The sequence below is a fragment of the Scomber scombrus genome, chromosome 18, assembly GCF_963691925.1.
Source record: "Scomber scombrus chromosome 18, fScoSco1.1, whole genome shotgun sequence".
Lineage (NCBI taxonomy): Eukaryota > Metazoa > Chordata > Actinopteri > Scombriformes > Scombridae > Scomber > Scomber scombrus.
This window is the reverse complement of record NC_084987.1, coordinates 4,597,608-4,617,512: the sequence shown is the minus strand read 5'-3', so window position 1 is coordinate 4,617,512 and position 19,905 is coordinate 4,597,608. Positions and strand designations below refer to the sequence as shown.

At 37.8% G+C, this 19,905-nt stretch overlaps 2 protein-coding genes and 1 pseudogene across 2 annotated transcripts; all 3 read right to left on the bottom strand.

Moving 5' to 3' along the window:
- The window catches only part of LOC133999444 (myosin-1B-like), a 19,884-nt pseudogene extending 13,120 nt beyond the window's left edge, over positions 1-6,764 (bottom strand).
- Positions 6,765-11,787: 5,023 nt separating this feature from the next.
- LOC133999752 (protein SCO1 homolog, mitochondrial) lies at positions 11,788-16,161 on the bottom strand. Its single transcript, XM_062439048.1, has 7 exons — positions 16,003-16,161; positions 14,952-15,065; positions 14,141-14,231; positions 13,746-13,943; positions 13,556-13,648; positions 12,866-12,981; positions 11,788-12,752 (listed from the first exon to the last, which is right to left on the bottom strand). The coding sequence occupies exons 1-7, from the start codon at positions 16,159-16,161 to the stop codon at positions 12,618-12,620; spliced, it is 906 nt and encodes a 301-aa protein (XP_062295032.1). The 3' UTR covers positions 11,788-12,617.
- Positions 16,162-16,831: 670 nt separating this feature from the next.
- Positions 16,832-19,473, bottom strand: tmem220 (transmembrane protein 220). The gene is made up of 6 exons (XM_062439254.1): positions 19,342-19,473; positions 19,207-19,236; positions 19,065-19,125; positions 18,653-18,776; positions 17,446-17,505; positions 16,832-17,280 (listed from the first exon to the last, which is right to left on the bottom strand). Exons 1-6 carry the CDS (start codon positions 19,447-19,449, stop codon positions 17,148-17,150), a joined length of 516 nt encoding a protein of 171 aa, XP_062295238.1. The 5' UTR covers positions 19,450-19,473; the 3' UTR covers positions 16,832-17,147.
- Between the last annotated feature and the right edge of the window lie 432 nt (positions 19,474-19,905).

The window sequence follows — 19,905 nt, the reverse complement described above, 5'->3', positions numbered from 1 at the left end:
GAGGAAGTACAGACAGAAGGAAGGAAGGGAGGAAAGAAGGAACAGTCAAAACAGACGGGGTCAATTTGACCCGGAAGGACGACACAAAGGTTAAACCATCGTGTAGAGAAACACTGGGACAGTTTTTCAAGTAATGTTAAAAAAAGCCTACAAAATATATAAAAAAGAACATTGGAATATATTAAACATGGAAGAAAATCCAAATTAATAGACATTTTTGGTGAATTTTGTGTCTTTTCAAACTCTTATCCTGGGTTGAGGAGAGGGCTGCTTGGATTTATTACCTCAATATTTCCAAAAACAGTATCTATGTCTGCTAAGTCTCTGCATCAGTACCTTCATTATAGGTTAGGTAATCCACACCACCTTATTATCACTGTAATTCCTTCTACTGTAATCTCATTATTGGTTATTACCCTGAAGAGTGCAGAAACTGTCTGGAAAGAAGATCCCTTTTTCTTGAAGCTTTTCTTACTTCCATCAGCAGAACCTACAGAAACACAAGGGAGGTGACGTACATATTAATTAAACATAATCACAGCACGCGTTCTCATCGTAGTATCTCTGTGATCGTTAACTGACCGTCAGCAGTTGCGTATGTGGCAAAAAGCTGAGAGAGCAGTTTGAGGGAAGCTTTTTGATAAAGCTGCACCACGGTGTCATTCAGCGGGTCTTTGTTCTTCTCCAGCCAGCCGCTGATGTTGTAGTCTACGGTGCCGGCGTAGTGCATCAGTGAGAAGTGAGCCTCGGCCTTTCCTTTGCAGGGTTTCGGTTTCTGGAAGATGATGTTCTTCCCAGGTGTTGGTCGTAAAGCTTGTTCTTGAAGGAGCCGTCTGTCGCCTTTGGAAACATGCACTCCTCTTCCAGAATAGAGAAAATCCCCATCGGCTGCAGGAAAGAAAGACTATAAGTGTTTTTTATTCCACTTGTTTGATTTCTCTGCTTCAATGTGAATATTTGAGTTGATATAAAAGTGATGTACCTTCTCAATGAGCTCAATGCAAGCTGCCAGGTCCATGCCGAAGTCGATGAACTCCCACTGAATCCCTTCCTTCTTGTACTCTTCTTGCTCCAGCACAAACATGTGATGGTTGAAAAACTGTTGCAGCTTCTCATTCGTAAAGTTGATGCACAGCTGCTCCAGACTGTTCATCTGAATCAAACAGCAACATCTTATTCATCAAATAAATATCGATATTTGTGTAAAGATATGTTTTATTTCGTAAAGGCATGAAGTACCTCAAAGATCTCAAACCCTGCGATATCCAGGACGCCGATAAAATGCTGTCTTGGAAGTTTGGTGTCGAGCTGCTGGTTGATCCGAGTGACCATCCACAGGAACAGCTTCTCATACACGGCCTTAGACAGCGCACCCATGGCGTTGTTCACCTGAGAATCAGACGTCTTTTTCACTGATCTGTCCTCAGATTGAGCGTCGTGGTGAATGTATTGTGTTTTTTGTGTAGAAATACTGTGTATGAATGCATCTGCTCGTTGTCTTCTCATGTTGGATAGTGAGTATGATGGGGCACTTAGATATATTACAAACTGCTTAACTTCTCAGTCACTTGTTCATCTATAAAGCCATTCTGGGTCAAATTCCTTCTTACTTATCTTCATTTTTAATATAAAAATAACTTTATTTTATATAGCACCTTCTACTTCCTGCTTTGACAGTCAAGGCAAAAGCAGTACAATACAAAGCAAAGACACACAACACAGATAGAAATAACAAGACTGACTTTGACGAGATGAAGGTAGAGGGAAATGAAATACAGTAAGGAGATGATGAGAATATAGTATGAAAGTATATAAATAAAATAAAGTGAAATAAAAGACAATAACAATAAACAAACAAATGACATCACATAAAAAGTGATTTAAAAGAAATTACTGAGTCTGTGAGCCTTATTTCCTTATTTCTAATATGGAAACAATGGACGTTTTGCAACTGGTTGTTCTAAAAGTAAGAACTGAATTGGGAAAGAAAGCTTTTTAGGTTTTCGGCCCCTGATGCTTGGAACAATCGTCAATGTGAACTTCATCTTACCCTTAACTGAATTTAACCCTCCTGTTGTCCTCGAGTCATGGAAGGAAGAAGAAGGAAGGAAAGGAGGGAGGAAGGAAGGAAGGAAGGGAGGAAGAAGGAAGGAGAGGACGGAGGAAGGAAGGGAGGAAGGAAAGGAAGGGAGGAAGAAGGAAGGAAAGGAGGGAGGGACGAAGGAAGGGAGGAAGGAGGGAGGAAGGAAGGAGGGAAGGAAGGAAGGAAAGGAGGGAGGAAGGAAGGAAGGAAGGGAGGAAAGAAAATAAAGAAAGGAAGGAAGGAAGGAAAGAAGGACAGAGGAAAGAAAGAGAGAAGGAGGGAGGAGGAAAGAAGAAGGGGAGGAAGGAAAGGAAGGAAGGAAGGAAGGTAGGAGGGAAGGAAAGAAAGAGAGAAGGAGAGAAGGAGGGAGGGGAGGAAAGAAGGAACAGTCAAAACAGACGGGGTCAATTTGACCCGGGAGAACAACACGAAGGTTAAAGATCAGACTGTCTGTATGCAAGTGGTGTGTTTTAAAAAATCTAATATTGTAGCTGTTTTGTAACCCTGATCTCAATGGTACTAACCTGGTTAAATAGAGGCTAAATTAAAAAATAAAATAAAAATAATATTCAAAATACATATCCTGTACCTGCTGTGGAGTTTGGCCTTTGGTGACGTACTCATTCCCAACCTTCACTCGAGGGTAACACAACGCTTTCAGCAGGTCAGCAGAGTTCAGACCCATGAGATAGGCCACTTTGTCAGCCACTGTGGGATATATAGCAACACAATTTATTCATAAAGCAAATACTAGGCTTGAGGGGAGCGATGGCATGCGATGAATGTTAAGAGTAAGTTTAGTTTAAATTCAGAGCGGCGACGCCTCACCCTCGGTGCCATCTGGCTCGGCTTGCTCCTCTCGCTGCTTCTGCTTGAACTTCATGTTCCCGTTGTGCATCACAGCACCAGTCAGCTTGTAGATGCCCACCTTTTCCTCCGTGTTGAACCCCAGGATGTCGATGGCACTCTGTTGGATGAATAATGATTAGTGCAGTCTCAGTATAGCAAAATGTCAGAGGGATTGTATCATGACAATATAAAGATATTCTTGATTTGTTTTATATGATGCTTATTGGTTTCAAACGATTTGTAATTAAGTCGTTTTTTTTCATTCTTCTGACACACATCAATGATTCAATGATTGAAAAATGGGGAAGAAAAATCTATATTACCTGTCCCTTCATCTTAAAAACAATGCCAGTACTGGCATTGTCTGTCCTTCCTCCCTCCTTCCCTCCCTCCCTCCCTCCCTCCCTCCCTCCCTCCCTCCCTCCCTCCCTCCCTCCCTCCCTCCCTCCCTCCTTCCTACCTTCCTTCCTACCTTCCTGCCTTCCTCCTTCCTTCCTTCCTTCCTCCCTTCCTTCCTCCTTCCCTCCTTCTCTCTTTCTTTCCTCCCCCCTGCCTTCCTTCTTTCCTTCCTTCCTCCCTTCCTCTTTTCCTTTCTCCCTCCCTCCCTTCCTCCTACCTTCCTTCCTTCTTCTTTCCTCCATCCGTCCTTCCTTCCTGTCCTTTCTCCCTTCCTTCTTTCTTTTCCTCCCTCCTTCCTCCCTTCCTCCTTCCTCCCTTCCTTCTTCGCTCCTTCCTCCCTTCTTCCTCCTCCTCCCTTCCTTTCCTTCTTTCCACCCTCCTTTCCTTCCTTCTTCCTCCATCCATCCTTCCTCCCTCCTCCCTTCCTCCTTCCTTCTTCTCCTTTCCTTCCTTGACTCGAGGACAACAGGAGGGTTAAGACTCATTTGTACATTTTAAAACACTAAACTAAAGACGGAAGACAAATTCTATTTTCATGTGTGTGTTTGAGCACAGTGAATGGACATACACATTTTGTTGTATGTGAACATACAATGAAATTGATTGATGATTCATTCATTCATTCATTTCATTCATTCATTCATTCATTCATTCACTCACATCTGTGGCCACCAGCTCCTCTATATCATTGATGCTCGGCACAGTGAGTTCACCCTGGCTGATGAAAGGGTAATCATAAGGGTTGGTGGTTATCAGCAGCATCTCTAAAAAAGGAAACACATAGGAAAATAAATAAAAGACAACTCGGGTCATCAGTATAGTATATAAATAGATATAATATAGTATATTTACCAATTAAATCAGGCTTCTTGTTTGACATGATCTGATAGAAGATGTGATAGCTCCTCTCTGCCGGCAGCTGAAAGGTCACCCTGGATTTTTCCAAAAGGTCTGATAATAAATGAAACCACAGTAAGAGATGAAATATATCTTATAAAACTCAGAGTAGCAGTGGAATATTTATGATATAAGCAAAACTTACAAGTTTCAATATCAGCTGACGCCAGCTTCCCCTTTGTTCCAAAGTGGATGCGAATGAATTTTCCCTGGAAAGGATATTAAATTAGTTTGACATATAAATTATATATTTCAACTAACAACTATTCTGATATATTAGCTGAGAATGGCTGTTGTTGTAATTGTTGCATTATCTGAAAATCAGAAGATAACAGGATTAAAAACTAAATGCAGTCATGGCCACTCTTGACTTCTATACTGATCATATTCGTAGTTTAACATTGAGGGCACAAATTTTGGGATCTGATGCACAGTTTACATTTGGAGTATTATTATTTAAGGTTTATATAAATGTTACAGTATATTTCATATGGAAGCTAATAAAGGCCAAAATATAATTTTTAAAATAAATGTATTGCAGTGAGTAGAATATTATTATATTTTAGGTTAACATAAGAGTTCCAGTATATATTTCTATTAAAAAAACTGCTCTGATATATGGAAGCTAAGAAAGGCCAAAATAATTAATATTAAACAAATCATGTAATCATAAGTTATCACCTTGTTATCTCATTATATTAAAGTAGTTTTCTCAGACCTGATTAATTCTCTCATGATCTCAAAATAACACAATAAAAAAAATACAATTGCAATCATGGCGGCTCGTGACTTCTGTACTAATGAAGTTTGAACTCACAAATCGGGAGGAGTTGTCATTCCTCACAGTCTTAGCATTCCCAAAAGCTTCCAGCAGAGGGTTGGCCTGGATGATTTGATCCTCCAGATTTCCCTGGAAAACAAATTCAACAATAAAAACTTGTTCTTCTTTCAAAGTAGTTGGTGTAAATATATATATATATATATATATATATATATATATATATATATATATATATATATATATATATATATACATTATTTCAGTTTTTAATGTAAGATGTGACTGAACCTGCATTTTGCCTGGAAGTTGCTCTTTCTTGCTCGAGTCACCGAATGATGCAATTGTTGCAAAATACTGAATGACTCGCTTTGTGTTGACCGTCTTTCCAGCACCAGATTCTCCACTGACAACAGTACAGCATGATGTGAATGATGGGAAATCAACTAAATTAAGGACTTTAAGTATTTTAAGAAGTCATATAAAGTCGTACTTACGTGATCAGGATAGACTGGTTCTCTCGATCTGATAAAAGGAAAGACATTTGAGGTTTTTACCTGTTCATTTGAATATATTTGGGTCTTTTTGTGTGTTTTTGATTATAATTGTGTCGTCTTATTTAAATTGAGTCCATTTTAATCAAACTTTAAATTAGTTTAAGTTTAACTTTAGTCAAACAAAAAGTCTTTTCAGCAAACATTCATTAACTACTTTGATATTCATAGCTTAGTTTTACTGCTGATGCAAATTTAAATTAGTTTTCCTCACTTTTGACTCAATTTAGTATAGTTTCGGAAGAAATATTAGCATTTTAGTCAAAGTTTAATTATTTTTAATATGTATTATTATTAGCAATATAAAGGTTTTCTTCTGAGGAAATGCTGAATAAGCTTTAATCATATTTTAGTTTGTAATTTGGTCCGTCGTTAGTGATGACAAATTAGGCGTCTTCAACCAGAAACCAGCTACAGTTCGTCAGAAAGGGGCAGAATCAATAATAGCAGGCATATGTTGGGTGTTATGATGGGAGCACACCTGTGAGCATGTACTGGTAACCATTATCAGAGATGGAGAAGATGTGTGGGGGAGACTCCTGACGTTTCTTCCCCCGGTACCCGGCCACCACCTCCGGGTTGTAAACTGGAAGCGACTTGTAAGGGTTCACAGTCACACAGAAGAGGCCAGAGTAGGTCTGTGAACAAAAGAAACATCAAGATAATGATTCATATTGTAGGACGTTGGAGAGTTGAGATGTTGTTCTTGAAATATAATCATATTTATTGTCCTTACGTAGATCATCCAGGCAGCGTAGCGCTCCTTGAGGTTGAACAACACAGCTGGCTCGTGCAGATGTGTCAGCAGAGCCATGTCTTCGATCTTGTCAAATTTAGGAGGGTTCATGGGGCGAGTGTCGTCCTGGTGCACCGTGACAACCTGAAGCGTGAATTCAAAGATCCAATGAGTTGAGTTTGGGAGGGGGGGGGGGGACAGATAAAAGTTAGAAAATGGTGAGAAAAAATGTGGTGTCAGAGTTGTGATGTGATAAAATACATCCACCTTTCCATCCTCGGTCTCCACGATGATGTTGGTGCCATCTTGGTTTTTGATTTTTCCCTTGACATACTCCTGCTTCGGATCGGGCACGAAAACGGCTGTTTTGGCGTCAAACGGCATGTTTTGAGCTGCGATTCTTTCCCGCTCTGATTTACGGAGATACGGAGCCGCCACTCCAAATATCTCCATCTCGGCATCGCTCATTTTTGTCCACCTACACACAAATATACTCAAAAATTAGTTCAATTAAAAGGATATTAGTCAGAAAGAGGAACAAATGGCTGTAGTATCACACTTACTTGAATGCTGCAAACCTTAAATAGAAGTTAAAAGATGATTGAATCCAAGCAAATGATTCAGAGCCTTTGACAATGACTCCCCTCTCTAACTATTTCAACAATACACCACAGACATACCTCACCCTAACAAGACTTTGACAGCTTTTATAAGAGATGGTCGACCCTTAATTTACTCCCACATCACAGCTTCTCCTATATTTGGAGATCTGAGCTTCTACGCCACCTTTGGAAAAATTCAAGTATGTCCATTTTGTATTTCAGAACTGTCTATGTATAGCCGTATTGTGTCACTTTTTAAACAGTTTCAATTGTGATCCTTCAGGGCTGTCCATTAAAAAGCAATGAATGCTAAGGACGACAGCTTAGAGGGCTTAGGGTCCCGACATGGCAGGCCTCATTTTCTGGGATCAGGGAAGATTAGGTCTGTTAGGGGCATCGCTGAAATTCTGGCATTGGCTGTCTGGGGAGCAGAGCTGATTATACGAGACTGGTTGTGTTTGTGTTGGGAACAGACGAGGTTGACGGGTAACATTTAGCACATTCCAGACGGAGGCCTGTCTCTTTAACCCGCATTCATTGTAGATGTATCTTATATGTGTGTATTTGGCTTTAAATATGTTTCATTATTCATATTCACCACAATATTTATGTTACTCTGTTAATCAAAATCTGCTTTTTTACGTGTCATACTGATTATTTTGTATGCTGCCTCTTCTTATTCCTTCTTATATTTGCTTGCAACACTATATTTTGTTTTCTTTCATGATGTTTGTTCTTAGTTTATGTTGTAAAGTTATGATTATAACATGCACTTGAGTTGTTTGCATGATGTATTTGTCTTTTTGGGCTTTTCTAAAGAGCCACTGAGGGGAAAAAAACTCTATATTTAATCACTTGTATTGTACTATTTTGCCTGTTCTCCCCTTGTAGAGGGCACCAAACACATTCACTCAGCCAGAGGTTTGTTTGTAAATGCAGCCAGTCAGTGTAAATCAGTGCAGCAGATTAGTTGCATATGACACCATGAAACAAAAAGGGGTTTTTTTTCATGGTTTTGCACTATTTTTTCTTTTGGTTTGTGAATCTGGACTTTAAATAAAAATCAAAGCTGCCAGAGGTTTGAAGAAAGAGACAAAGAAGACTTTTCTTCTTTCCTTAAAACATGTCCAACATAAGTTACTGATCAGTGTTGGATCCAAAGCTTTTATGAACTGAACCGTGAAAGTGTTTACAGTAAAAAAGTCTGGTTTTCTGTACGGGAATCTCCATGGTGACAGCACAGATTATTAAATGGACAGCAGGTGTTTTTAAATCGAGAGCACAATTTAGTTATTTTTTCTCTGCAGCCCCCTACTGGCCCCCTACTTGTCTGCATTTTGTCTCATCATTTGGTTAAATCCAGCATAGATAATAAACATGTAAATTAATGTGTCTTGCATTGTAAGTAAAGTGAGTCATGGGGTCAATCAGCAAAAAGCCAGAAACAACTTGTTGAAAGCATAAAATAAACTATCTTTAGTGTTTTTATTATCATTAATAATTAGGTTGGGTCGTGATGGCTGGATGTACTCCAGGTTTTATGTAATGCTGTTGCTTAATTAGAGCCCTGGCACTCTTTTGATAATCAATTGATCATTTTAAGCCAATTTTTAAGAAGAAAAGTCAACATTATCTGGTTCCTGCCTCTCAAATGTGAATATTTCTATGTACTTCTATTTAGTATTGTTGCTTAATGTTCTCACCCTTATACAAACTACAGAAATTGAGTATAATTTACTGTTTCTTCTTCTTCTTTTCAAGGAAATACAGACATTTTTAGTCAGCTGGATTTCCTCCTAAGAGGAGAGGAAATGATATAATATTCCAGCAGGAAAAGAGAGTTGTATGATATGAGCAGTTTGTCTGGCAGTGAATCACAGACAGTCTAATTGGTGCTGATTTAATAGCCTCTTAATGTCACTTGAAGGTCTGGCAACAGCTGCAATTATAATTGGCTCCGGGTAGACTAGCGTGGACAACCAGCGCAGGGAGTTACAGCGTGTCGACCCCTCTCGTCGACACGTCTCGACACGGCAGCAAGTTGGACTGCGAGGAGGCCACGAGATGTGAATTCGAGGGGTCACTGGAGAAGAAAGAGAAGAAGCAGGGAGAAAATCCCCATCAGCTGGTTGTGTTGGTGAGACTGATGCCTAACCCCCCCTCCCCCTCCTCCTGGTGGAAAATAGATCTGACGACGGGTGCATCTGCACGGGATTAGGGGGGGTCAAACGGGATAGACGAGGGCCTTCCTACTGCAAAAAAAAACATCTGTGGTGTCTTTGAGTCACAAAGCTGCATTAAAATGTGAAAACACTACAGAAAAGAAGAAAAAGATTTAGCCTACATGTTACACTGACTTGAAGAGATTTGCACAGTTCTTGCTCTTGCTTCTCCAGATCTGTATCATCTGTAAATAAATAAAGAATCTGCAGCATTCATGAAAGCAAAGCAGTAAGACTGTGTTTGGATTGACAGCACGATTGATCTGCCCACAAGCGTTCGGATGGTGGGAGGTGTTGGTGGAGACTGTAGGCCTCGCAGATCAATCGCTCCGTCAATCCAAATGCGGTTTGTGTTGTTTGTGCTCTTTCACTGTTATTATTGTTGTAGTGTAGGTTTGCTACAGAAGCTGCAGAAACTGTGACTGAAAGGTGTTTTATGTAAGTAGGAAAATGTTGTGTAGATGTGCACATTTGAAATACAAAAGCAGGTGTTGAACCAAATAACTAAATCTGTAACAGCCGAAAAAAGTCTGCACACTGCAGCTTCCAATGCAAATATAATCTAATAGGATATCACAATGGATGTTTCGAGCCTTCTGCTCTTCTTCAGACTAGAGACAAAATGTATAGTCGCAATCTTAAAGTCACGTGATGAGCCAATGCCACTCAATATTTACAGGTATACACATAAGTGTAAAAAAGACAAATAGTACTATAATGGTCTTATAATGATTTGTATTATCTCTTTTACACTTATAAGTACACCTTAGTCTGAAGAAGAGGAGAAGGCTTGAACTGTCACTTGTAATATCCTATAAAGGTCAAGATAAGCAAAATAAACAGCTAATTAAAAACCTTGTAAAGCTTGAAGACGTTATGTGTTTTAACAGCTTTTTTATTTGTACAAATGTATTGTTTGATATTTACTGTTGACTCTACAAAATGTGTTTTTTTTTTGCTGGAAAATGTGGATCTACGAACATAAAAATTTGGATATAAATGATAAGAAAATGAATCAAATAAAAATTGCAGGGAAAGATTTCTGTCATTTTCAATTAAACCAAACAATACATTTTTCCAAAGTAAAGAAAAGTTGGGTTAGATATGATCAGTGACACATCGTGACAGCTGTACAGTGATTCTCTGTATTTTTCAGTCTTTGTAGATAATAGTTTGATGGGTAGAACCTTGTTTTCATGGTTTAAATGTATGCTTTTTCTTTGGTTTGTGAATCTGAACTTTAAATAAAATCATAGCAGTCAAAATCCCCCAAAAAGTTGCAGCATCACAAGAGTAAAATGTTTGGAAATGAATGCAGTAGAGACTCAGGAGAGACAGAGGAGAGAGAGGCGGGGGTGGCGGGGTTTAAAATAACTTATCAATCTAAAAAATCAATTGGTTCCATTTTGAGACCTCCATACAATCGCAGTCGGAGCTGACTGTGGTCGTCTGGCGGCTGCGGAGAGCCGGGCGACTGCTGTGTTTGCTTTTCTAATCCGATTTCTAAAGGAGGAACGCGACAGGTGCAACAGGCAGAAAAGATATTAATAAATCAATACTCTGGCTTGTATAGCGCGTTAGGGGTTAGAATAAATGTAATGTCTGTATATAAATGTGTCTCTGTGTGTGTGAACTTTGCTCTTCTTCATCAGCCTCATCCAGCAGACAATGAAGCTTTTAATGATATTATCATTCTGTGGTTAACCTCTGTCTGAAAGCAATTACTGCTTCCTGTCAGCATTGTTAAGCTAAAAGTGTTTTACATTAAATCTTCATGAGCCTTTATCAGTCCTACAGAAAGTGATAGACCAGTTTTCATGCATGTATCATTGCAAAAAGAAAATATGCAGTCATAAAATTTAAAGAGGAACTTTGTGAAGCCCTAAAACTCAACAATTAAAACAGGCTATAAATGTACAGTATAAGGAGCTACAATGGATGTTATTAACAGAGTGAAGAGATGTTGCTTTTAAAACAAGCAAATTAAAGATATTGTTCACACTGTTCAAGCAAATATTATACATCAATTTTTTCTCATGAGCCTCCGTTTTCTAAAAATGTTAAAAATCTAATGCTTAAAAGTTTGTGTTTCAGAGGTCTGACCCTTAATTGATGGGAAGACACTGATAAACTGTCATATACTGCTACTGGAAATGAAGGCTGAATCTTCCATCACTTCACGCCTTTTCTAAAACTAATAGTTTCTTGCTCCTGAGTAAAGAAGTCGAGCACTGGATTTAATGTTTCATGTCCCAACTAATGCTTTCACAGGACTATCCTTTTCATCAGCAAACAGACTTGTGAAAAGTTTCCCAAATAATTAAAAGTATCTTTATAACCAAATATCTATGGCTCAATATTTAGCCCACCTGTCTCTCAACCAACAGGTCTGTGGTTTAAACTGTACTCTAGCTGTGGCTCTGATATGTTTTGGGGCACTTTGTCTTTTACCTGAAATGAACACATATTAGATTTAGGTCTTTTCTAGTCTTACTAACACACTTTCACATTATACAAAACACTTTCTACTCCTTCCTAAATGCTGCTCTTCCTTTTATGTCTTAAAAAAGCTACTCCACTAGTAATAATGTTGGACTTGCAATGCACATAAAAAAAGAAGAAATGCTCAAAATCAAAGCAGCAGAGCTAGAGATATCATCGCTTTTATTTGACACATTCTTATCAAAAATCTGGTTACTACATTACCCACAATGCATCTCCACTGCTGAACGTTTAGCTGGGAGATTTGGTTGTGTTTTTCCTAGCAGGGGCGAATGTAGCCTGGAGCTGCTAGCCTCCAGCAGACACGAGGAGTGGCCTACAGCGATCTTTGTGACTCCACACCCTCAGATTACTTTTTAAACTTGTAGTCTTTGCTCACTCAAGCGACGTAATTCCCACAGCTCCCTCTGTAGGCACAATGTATACTTATACTGCTTTTCCCCCCCCCATCACACATATACAGTTGAACGTCCAGAAAACTGTAAACAGATGAATAAACAATCATTTGATGAATAAAACTTGCATAATTCACCTTTAAGCAGTAAATCCACCTGCCTGCAATCACATTTTCTTTACAAAATTCATTATTTGTATTTATTCTTCTTCTCTGAGTGTGTGTTTATAACAGAATATAGACTTATTTTTTTGGTAACTGCCTTGCTTTGTAGAAAAATGTAATCAAATCAAATCAAGTATTTCCTGCTAAGCAACATATTGTATTGTGTTTTATCTTTTATCACATGATTAATTTACATCAGATCTGATTCCAAGTTATTCCAAATGATGTTTTTTTCATTTTATGGGTAATAATGGAAAGCAACATGACATCATGGAGGCCGCAGACCTGCTTTTCTCCCCGCACACCAGGAATGTTACTGCAGACATATTAACACACACAGGAAATACAGTATACGCAAAATAAATACAGGCATTAGTGATTTAAGTTAACCAGTCTCTGTCAGTGCACGTTGAGCTGAAAAAAAAAGGGCCTCCGCTCACTTTCCCTTTTTGTACTTTCTCATGTGTGCCGCTACTGAGTTGGTGATCTCAACATTTCTTTTGTTCTGTCCGTAATATTCGACAAACTCTCCGTCGGGTCCCACGAGGTACATGATGATAGTGTGATCCACCTAAAAGGAACAACAGGTTGAATTCAGACACAGATGTTTCCTTCATTTATGATTAAAGCATTATTAGTATTATCATGACATGTAATATGAGTAAAACTGAGGCTGTAACTCACAATGTAGTCGTTGTCTTCGTCTTTTGGTCCCTGACTGTAATAAACTCTGTAGGCTCTGGAAACCGTCTCCACCTGATCTTTTGTCCCCGTCAGACCAATCAGCTTCGGGGAAAAGTCTTAAAAAAGAAAATCAAAATGAAATTAGATCATTTCAATATTGAGAAATGGTTTATAAATAGTAAAGGACCACAGCACAAACGTGGTATCCTACATTGTATTTGAGGATTATCAGACCTATATTTCTGTTTTTTACAATTCTCAACGCTGAACATGGTTGAAAAGTTTCCACAGATGTTAGATCAACACTTCCTTGATATATATATAATCATTTTCTTTTGAAAACTGGGATCTCTTCTTATAATATATGATATAATATAGATAGATTTTCTGGTTTCTTTAGTCCTCTATGATCTAAACTGGCTTATATTACTGCTGGTCCACATCTGAGGTTGCACCATGGACCTTAAGACTAATCAAGAAAATAATGAACAGATTAATCGATAATGAAAATAATCATTACTTGCTTCTCTACATAGAGTATGATAAGTTTTCTGTATGCAAACACACAGAATGTCACTTAAAATATGAGGATCTCAATTTCTGTCATCCGACTTCGCTAAACTAAAACTTTCTCCACACTTAAAAAACAGAAGCATTTAACACATGCTCAGATCAGATGTGGTTTTGTACCTTTCACATATGTAGCCATGGCCTCTGTAGTGTCCCTGTCAGGGTCGATGGTGATGAGGATCGGCGTCAGGTTTGGAATAGACTGGATTTTGTCTGTGAAGAAAAATAAATCAGAACATTCAATAGTTAGACATTAAATCAATATTGTGTCTCAGGATGTCTGAAGAAAAAAAAAAGCTGCTTTCTTTACCTATTTCATCCACCACTTCGATCATCTTCTCTATTTCGTCGGGGCAGATGTCTGGACAGTGAGTAAACCCGAAGTAGATGAGGAGCCACTGGCCAAAGAAGTCCTCACTCTTGGCGGGTTTGTTGTTGTGATCGATGAGCGCGAACGGACCGCCCAGCGCCGGTTTGCCTATCGATTTGGTTCTCTCTTTTTCAATCACTGCAAAGTTCAACAATTAAAAGCTTTATAAAAAGGTGGGTCAATAAAAAAGTAAAAAGGCAAATGGTGCAGATTTGACTCAGGGAACCGTTTTATTACTTTCCATCCTTATAATCTGATTGCTAAGATATAAAACAATAGCTTTAAATTCATTAACTTATATAACCTAAAACCTATTATTAACTTAAAATACTTACATTCTTCCTTTTCTTTCTTGAAGTATTTCATCGCTCCGAGCAGAGAGCCTCCGATAGCAAATGTTACTGCTAAAGATTTCCATGTCACAGGCTTTAAAAGAAAAACAAAAATCAATCTATATCATATGTTCAGATAATAAGAGTTAAAAGATTCTCCTTTTTAACCGGTCTATGATGAGTTTTAGTTAAAAGAGAGTTCATAATGAGCTTATTTAATGATTTAGAATAAACTTTAATTATTCTGAAGGCAGTCAGAAAGGAAACTCTTCAAATAATACTTCAAAAGGATTAACCCTTACATACTGTTTAGGGTCAAATTTGACTTTTTTTTTTTAACATTTGAGAGCTGTAATAACACCATATACACATTTCTGTTAGCTGGACTTTTCCATATGTGACCCTGAATATACAATAATTGAAATAAAATTCATAATTTTGAACATTTTGTGCAGCTGATACACATTGTTATGCCTGTATTTACCTAAAATAAAAAAAATAAAAAATCACAGTTGATATTCTATAAAATATTCTCCTGGACCATAAAATAACGATTGTGGATGTCTTTTTTCCATAAATAAATAGCTTTATTAAGGATTAATTAAACATTTATTAATGACTGATGGGGAATTTATGAATGTTAACTGGTGTAAAGACTAATTATGAGTCAGAATATGAACAGTATTTAAGGGTTAATAAGTAATGATTCGGTGGGTCAGCGTTTTTAATAGTTTCATGATATTCTACATATTGTTTTAAAGGTTTAGAGACATGATGGGATTTGACTTAAGTCATTTTAAACTTCGTGACTTACCCCAGACTTCTTCGGCTGTCCCCCGGATGGTGGAGGTATTGAGGAAAATGCTCTTGAGCAGCGTTGATTCAGCCACTGTGATGATCTGCAGGAGTACCGCTGACTCACATTCACCTGTTAAATGTGGAAACACAGAAAAAAAAGTGATTGACAGGTTCACACATTCTTTTTTTGTGGACCCAGCATAACATTTCTGCTTTTAATCCATTTTGAGAGAATATAATTAGAGGATTATGGCAAAAATGTCTCAGTGGTGTAACCATAAAAACTTTTTACCAAATAATTAAACTTGCTTTAAAAACTCTAAATTCTCAATAAAACACCACATCAACTAGTTTAACATCAACATTATAACTTTTTATATTAAATAAAGTTAATGGAATACATTTGTTAGTAATATTATAGTCTGGGGAATCATGTCATTCAGGAACCATTTTTAAAAAAAAAATAGTAATTATTTGTACACTTAAATACACTGTAGGTAGATACAATATTTAATATTTATCATTATTTTTGTGGTTACACCATTTGACATTTACAGGAGCATTCAGTCTTACTATTGGTAAAAAAAAATGGTGCAAATGTCATTTCAAATGACACAAATAGAAAATGTCCATTTAAACAAACCTGGTGATGCTTTTAAGACACATTTTTAGATAGAGGAAGATATTTTGAAATTAAGTGTTACACACAGTGGGTTGACAGGTGATGAGTGGTTTAAGGTAATGTTATGATAGGCTATGAAGCGAAGCCCTGCCGGTGTTACGGTTTATGTGGTGACCGTGTTACCTGGTGACTTTCTCACATTACGTTACGTTACGACAGGTGAACGAGTCCTCTGAACATAATTGAACTTACATAAATGATTATGAATTAAACATATGAATGTGTATTATAAAATTCTTAAACTACAACCAACGGCTTTTAGGAGAAAGTCACCAGTTAATACGGTCACCAGTTAAACCGAAACACCGGCAGCATGTACGTTAAATTACCGTTTTTTTAAATGGAGTTCGGTGCCGTTTAATATCAACGGCTAGCTTTGACCTACCGGGCAGCCGTTGACTCTCCATGGTGACAGTGTGAGTACCGGTCCGGTTTCCCTCCGTAAAGCACTGTGTGTGTATCTAACGGTTTGGGTGCATTTTTGTAGGACTTTAACGTTACCGTGAAACAACCGGCAGCTCAGACTGTGATGAAAAAGGGACATGTTCGCACCTTGACAAGCACCGCTGCTGATATAAGGAAGCGGTTACAAGTTTATAAAACGTGATAACTGAAACGGAGGATACGGCATACAAATCACTGATCTGGAGTCAGTTTAATAGTTTCATAATGAGTACAACAGAGAGTTCACGTCGGGTAAAGGCTGCTCTCAGATCAGTGTTCAGGAAGCTGTCATTCAGATGAGGAAGTGACGTTTCTTATTTCTTCTTCTACTATCCTTTAAGTCTTTGTGCTCTCTGCTGCCCCCTGATGGAAAAATCATAGACATAGTATTATATATATTGTTTCTGGTTACATGAAGTAGTACAGTCTGCCTACATAAATAACAAATAATATAAAAAAGCTTAAAGTGGATCAAACAGTAAGTTAGTCTTTAACAACAAAGCTTGATATATTATCCCTTGTGTCAATATATTCATCTGAAAAGTAACTAAAGATGTAGTAAATACATATATTGGAGTAAAAAGTACAATGTTACACTCTGAAATGTAGTGGAGAGGAAGTATAAAGTAGCGTAAAATGGAAACACTCAATTAGAGTACTTTAGTAAATGTGTTTAGTTACTTTCCACCACTTATATTATTGAAATGTTTCAAAAATATTTACAGAATGCACTCAAAATTTAAGGAGGAACACCACAAATTACAGACTATTATAGACTTTAATATAAAATCAATAACATCATCAGTCCAAAATTACACATTTATTTGTACATTGAAGAGAGAATTGACAATATTAATATACAACAATTTGTTGGTCCACATCTGATGAAAAATACTTCCAAAAAATTACCATTTTAGTGCAAGAAATTGTTTAATGATACTATAAAAGGTTTATTTAAGCAGCATTCTTGGTCCAGGATTTTCAGTCAAAGTACACAACAATCAGCCATTCATCCTCTTCATTACGCTCCTTCAGTTTTCTTTTCTTTTACTTTACTGTCTCAGAAAAGAGGCAATAAGTTGAAGTCTAGATGGCGGTTTTACAATGTGAAGGCCAGTTTGCTCTCAGCTCCTTGTTGATATAGTAGTAAAGCCAGGCCACGAAGGGGAAGACAGTGATGGCAACAGCTGTCGAGACTCTGAGCATCCCCACTGGAGCCCTGACACAGAAAAGTGGAAAACAGTTTAGGAAATAAAACACATACTGGAAAACATATACTCTTAGTTGAATATAAGAGTGGTATAAATCACATCATCAAACACCATCAGATCTTTTAAAAACAAAAAAGGTATGACATTCATCTCCTGCTAGGTGTTAATTTTACCTTCCAGAGTGGCGACACAGGAGAAGCCAAACAAGTGTCAACATGAGACCGGAAAATTCTCTAAATGGGAGACAAAAATAACAAATGCACATTAGGATTGTACTTGAATCTTTGATCAACCCAAATAACTTGCAGTGGGTGCTACGTTAGATTCTTGCCTCCACTCCTATTATTTTCAGTGTTGATTGATTTTCACTGTGCTTCTCCCTCTCCTCTTTGTTTCTCCTTCCCCTCACCCCCTCTCCCTCTCAACCCTAACCAGTTGAGGCAGATGGCCGCCCACTTAAAGCCTCGGTTCTGCTTGAGGTTTCTTCACATTAAAAGGGGAGTTTTTCCAGTCTAGACCTGCTCTATGTGAAAAGTGGTTTGAGATTACTTTTGTTGTGATTTGGCGCTATGTAAATAAAGACTGAATGATTCATTGATATAAATTTAACATTTTGACATCAACACAGTCAATATGAAGAAGGAAAGGGGTCACAGCCATTGTACCATATAAAAGTCTATCTTTCTAAATGTACATATATACTTTGCCATGTATACTAAGAAGACCACCTCAGTTAAAAGATAATGCTGGTGATTTTCTATATTTTTCTTATTAACATCAAATCTCATGTGCAGAGCCAAACCAACAATGAACTGATCTACTTACAAGTATCATTTGTGTGTCCAAACTCTGATAGATCTCCTCCGTTGTTGTCCAAAAACTATTAAAAACACATCAGTGAGCCACAGTGCTGCACTGGCTGAGATGTTCCTTTCATTGTGAAGAGTTTGGTCATTTAGTTTGTTTAGAAACGGCTCCAAAAACTAATCAGAGATCACATTTTCAGTCTCTGGAGAGTAGTTCTGTGTACGCAAATCACAACCTGTTGACCTTGTGTTACATGGTTGATTCCTAAAAGAACTTCAGTACAAAGTTGCTGGAAGTCTTTGGAACAGTTTCTAAATATGCTGGCGTACCCAAACTCTTCCCAATAAAGGAATAAGACATATCAGGCTTTGGATACACACACAATGCCTGTAAGTAGGACCATTGTGCAACCGATGCAGATACGATAAGTGATAAGAGATAAGAGTTTTGTGCTAGGTAAATACAAGATTAAAGAAAAGATGTCACAGCTTTTGAAGACCTGCAAAAACTGCTTTTTAGATCCCTACATTGGTGCAATACTCATGTAGATAGATAAAGTAAGATGTAGTCTACCTGCCCTCCTCCTGATGGAAGATGTCTGTTATCTGCCCTTTGTTAATTCTCCATCCCAACATGCCAATAACAGCAGTGGATATCATCACATGGAGATCTGCAACACGCCTCCAGGGCAAAGTCTCTGCAAAGGAAAGACAAATCATAAACACTGAGTCTGCAGTTTCTCTGAGTTGTACTGTCACTATACGGCCACTTGGTGTCACTATGAGCACTTTACAAATCATTCACAAAGAGTTCAAAAGTTTGGAAAACAGGAACACACACACTGTCCAAGTCATGATGAAGGAAATCCTTACAGATAATAGGTTCATGTCACCTTTATATGTGTTTTTAAGTCTAAAAAAACATAAAGTACATACTAAATTAACACAACAACAAACTTCAACTAAAGAGCCAAACCTCTTTTTACCTGTCACATGAGGTTTAAAGCCAAGGAGAGCACACAGGACTGCAGGAACACCATAACCAACCTGCAGGAGAAAAACGTGGTTTAAGTAACAACTCATGTATACAATCATATTTAAACAAAAAAGGCATGTTTGAAATCTTACCATCCATAATCCTGCGTCTGGATCATTGATCTAAAGAAGTCAAGACACAGTTAAATTCAGTGTTTGGTTTTGCAGATAGCAGAAAATCCAGATTGAAGACAAAGAAAAGACAGATTTAAAGATATAACCTCTCACCTGTACGTATGTTGCAAGAGCAAAAAATAAAGACATGAAAAGGTTGCAGACTTGCCAAAGCAAAGTAAGCCATGTTTTAGTGTTTTTCTCCTCACACACTTCTCCCATCGTTTTTCTAACCTTTCACTTCCCCGCCCGGCTGTGCGTCACAAAGCAGACGCACTTATCCCCACCCTCCACTCTGATAAACCCTTAAGGGGTTTGTTTGATATTTGTAACGCCATCTCCGTCGGTGCAATGACCTGCTTGGACATAAAATACAATTTTATAATAATTTGATATCCATACTGTAACCCAAAATGCAGTTTCTGGTTAGATTTTGGCCCAAAAACGATCATAAATTGCGTTATTTTGTGTTATTTTAGTAATTTTGGGCTATTTAATTGTCACCACTACATCCAGTGATTTAGTCATATTATTAAAGTGAAGCTATTTCTATGTTATTTAACTGCATTATCTTCTAATGGGCCCGATTAGAAGACAAAGGCCGCGCCAGTCTGTTTTAATCAATGCATTGGATTAAATCTTGGGCGTTATCTCTCCGGGCTGCCCTGCTCAACAAAA

Coding starts and splice junctions, on each gene's coding strand:
- LOC133999752 (XM_062439048.1), bottom strand. CDS start 16,161: ATGTCCCTTTTTCATCACAGTCTGAGCTGCCGGTTGTTTCACGGTAAC. Junction 13,944..14,140: donor CAAGAAAGAAAAGGAAGAAT/GTAAGTATTTTA, acceptor TGAACTTTGCAG/TGATTGAAAAAGAGAGAACC. Junction 12,753..12,865: donor ACGAAGACAACGACTACATT/GTGAGTTACAGC, acceptor TGTTCCTTTTAG/GTGGATCACACTATCATCAT.
- tmem220 (XM_062439254.1), bottom strand. CDS start 19,449: ATGGGAGAAGTGTGTGAGGAGAAAAACACTAAAACATGGCTTACTTTG. Junction 19,126..19,206: donor CAGACGCAGGATTATGGATG/GTAAGATTTCAA, acceptor TTTCTCCTGCAG/GTTGGTTATGGTGTTCCTGC. Junction 17,506..18,652: donor TTCCATCAGGAGGAGGGCAG/GTAGACTACATC, acceptor TCTCCCATTTAG/AGAATTTTCCGGTCTCATGT.